At 43.7% G+C, this 1,599-nt stretch overlaps 1 protein-coding gene across 2 annotated transcripts in view; it reads right to left on the reverse strand.

The window, feature by feature from the left end:
• Positions 1 to 1,599, reverse strand: part of Tuft1 (tuftelin 1) — a 57,552-nt gene that overhangs the window by 34,433 nt on the left and 21,520 nt on the right. For both annotated transcript variants that reach the window (XM_012515017.2, XM_004632354.2), the window contains one exon: positions 263 to 357. In XM_012515017.2, coding sequence (XP_012370471.1) covers positions 263 to 357 — 95 coding nt within the window. The remainder of the gene's footprint in view (positions 1 to 262; positions 358 to 1,599) is intronic.

Genomic DNA, 1,599 nt, shown 5'->3' on the forward strand with positions numbered 1-1,599 from the left:
AAAAAAAAAAAGAGAAGAGGTGCCCAGGAGAGAGGCAAGCCAGGGAGGGGCTGGGAAAGTGGCTGACAATGGAGCACTGGGGGCAAAGCTGGGAGTGCACAGCAGGAGGCCCTTACACACTCATTGATTAGTGGATTCCCTATGACATATGAGAGAGCATGGTGACACTTCAGTGACATAAAAAAAATGAAGGGGAGAAGAGAACCCATAAAAGAAGGGAACCCCCAAAATATTATGTTCAGAGAAACGGCATAGGGAAGGGGTGCTCACCTCCTGGATGTACTGGACCTCACTCTTGAGCTGGTTAACACTCTTCTCATGGATCATCTTGTCCCCTGACCTTCCCTTCAAGTACACCTGAAACAGGAAGACATTCACTGGTTAAGCGACCTCCAGGGAAATTAATTCATAAAAACACAGTCTCACGTACAGGTGGATGGAAAAGTACACTGCTATTACCCACTGACTGGCTAGCAATTTGGTGATTCAGATCAGAAGAGTTACAACTAATACAGTGTACTACAGGCACTACAGTGTAGGTTGCCATTAGAAGAAGCTGGGCGCCAGGCATGGGAATATTCTGTTGTTTCTGCTACATTTTTTGGGGGGTGGGGTGCACTCAGGATGTCTTCAGGGCAGGTCTGCTGTGGCTTGAGGATGAGGGGATCAAACTACAGCATCCTGAGCTTGACTGCTTTGTTTCAGCAGGCACTTAAATTATAAAATAAAATTAGATAGCTCAGTAGAGTAAGTGTTTTCCTGGCAAGCTGAAGGTCCTGAGTTCAATCCCTGGTACTGTAAAAAAAATAAAAATAAAAACAAATAAGGGTTGAGGATATAGTTCAGTGAGAGACTATACCTGCCTAGTGGGTGCTAAGACCACAGGTTCAATTCCCAAATTCCACTTTGATAAAAATAAAGACACCGTGTAGCTGGGGATGTAATGGCAGAGTACTTGTTTAATATGTTTAAGGCCCTAAATCCAATCCCAAGTACCAATACATATGTATAAACATACATGAAGAAATGAGAGAAATAATGAGAATTATTTTAAATTTTATTTATTTATTTATATGTTTTGTGTGTTTTTTTTTTTTGTTTGTTTGTTTTTTTTTAACACAGCCTCAGTACAGGTTCCACACCGGCCTTCATCTTGTGATTCCACTGCCTCAGCCTCCCAAGTGCTGGATTTATGGATGTGAACCACCATGCTGAACTAAAAGGTTTTCTTTATTCTACAGGTGAGTTCCACAGCCAGGAATAGTGACACACACTTGTAATCCCAGATACTTAGGAGGCTGAGGCAAGAGGGTCGAGAGCTTGAGGCCAGCCTGGCCAACTTGGGCAGAGCCTGTCTCAAAATTTAGAAAAGGGGCTGTGGATGTAGCATGTTTGAGGTCCTGGGTCCAATCTCCAGTATCCCTGCCCGCCCCCCACCAGATAAAAGTAAATTTCAAAAATGTACCTTCCACCTGTGTCTATAACCTGTGAGCTGAAAACAGAAACAGTGGACAGGCACCTAGAAAAGTCCCCCCATCCAGGTGCTGGTGAGATGGCTCAGTGGTCTAAAGTACCTACTTAGAACAAGCTTAGCAAAGC

The sequence above is a fragment of the Octodon degus genome, unplaced genomic scaffold, assembly GCF_000260255.1.
Source record: "Octodon degus isolate 3935 unplaced genomic scaffold, OctDeg1.0 scaffold00048, whole genome shotgun sequence".
Classification (NCBI taxonomy): domain Eukaryota; kingdom Metazoa; phylum Chordata; class Mammalia; order Rodentia; family Octodontidae; genus Octodon; species Octodon degus.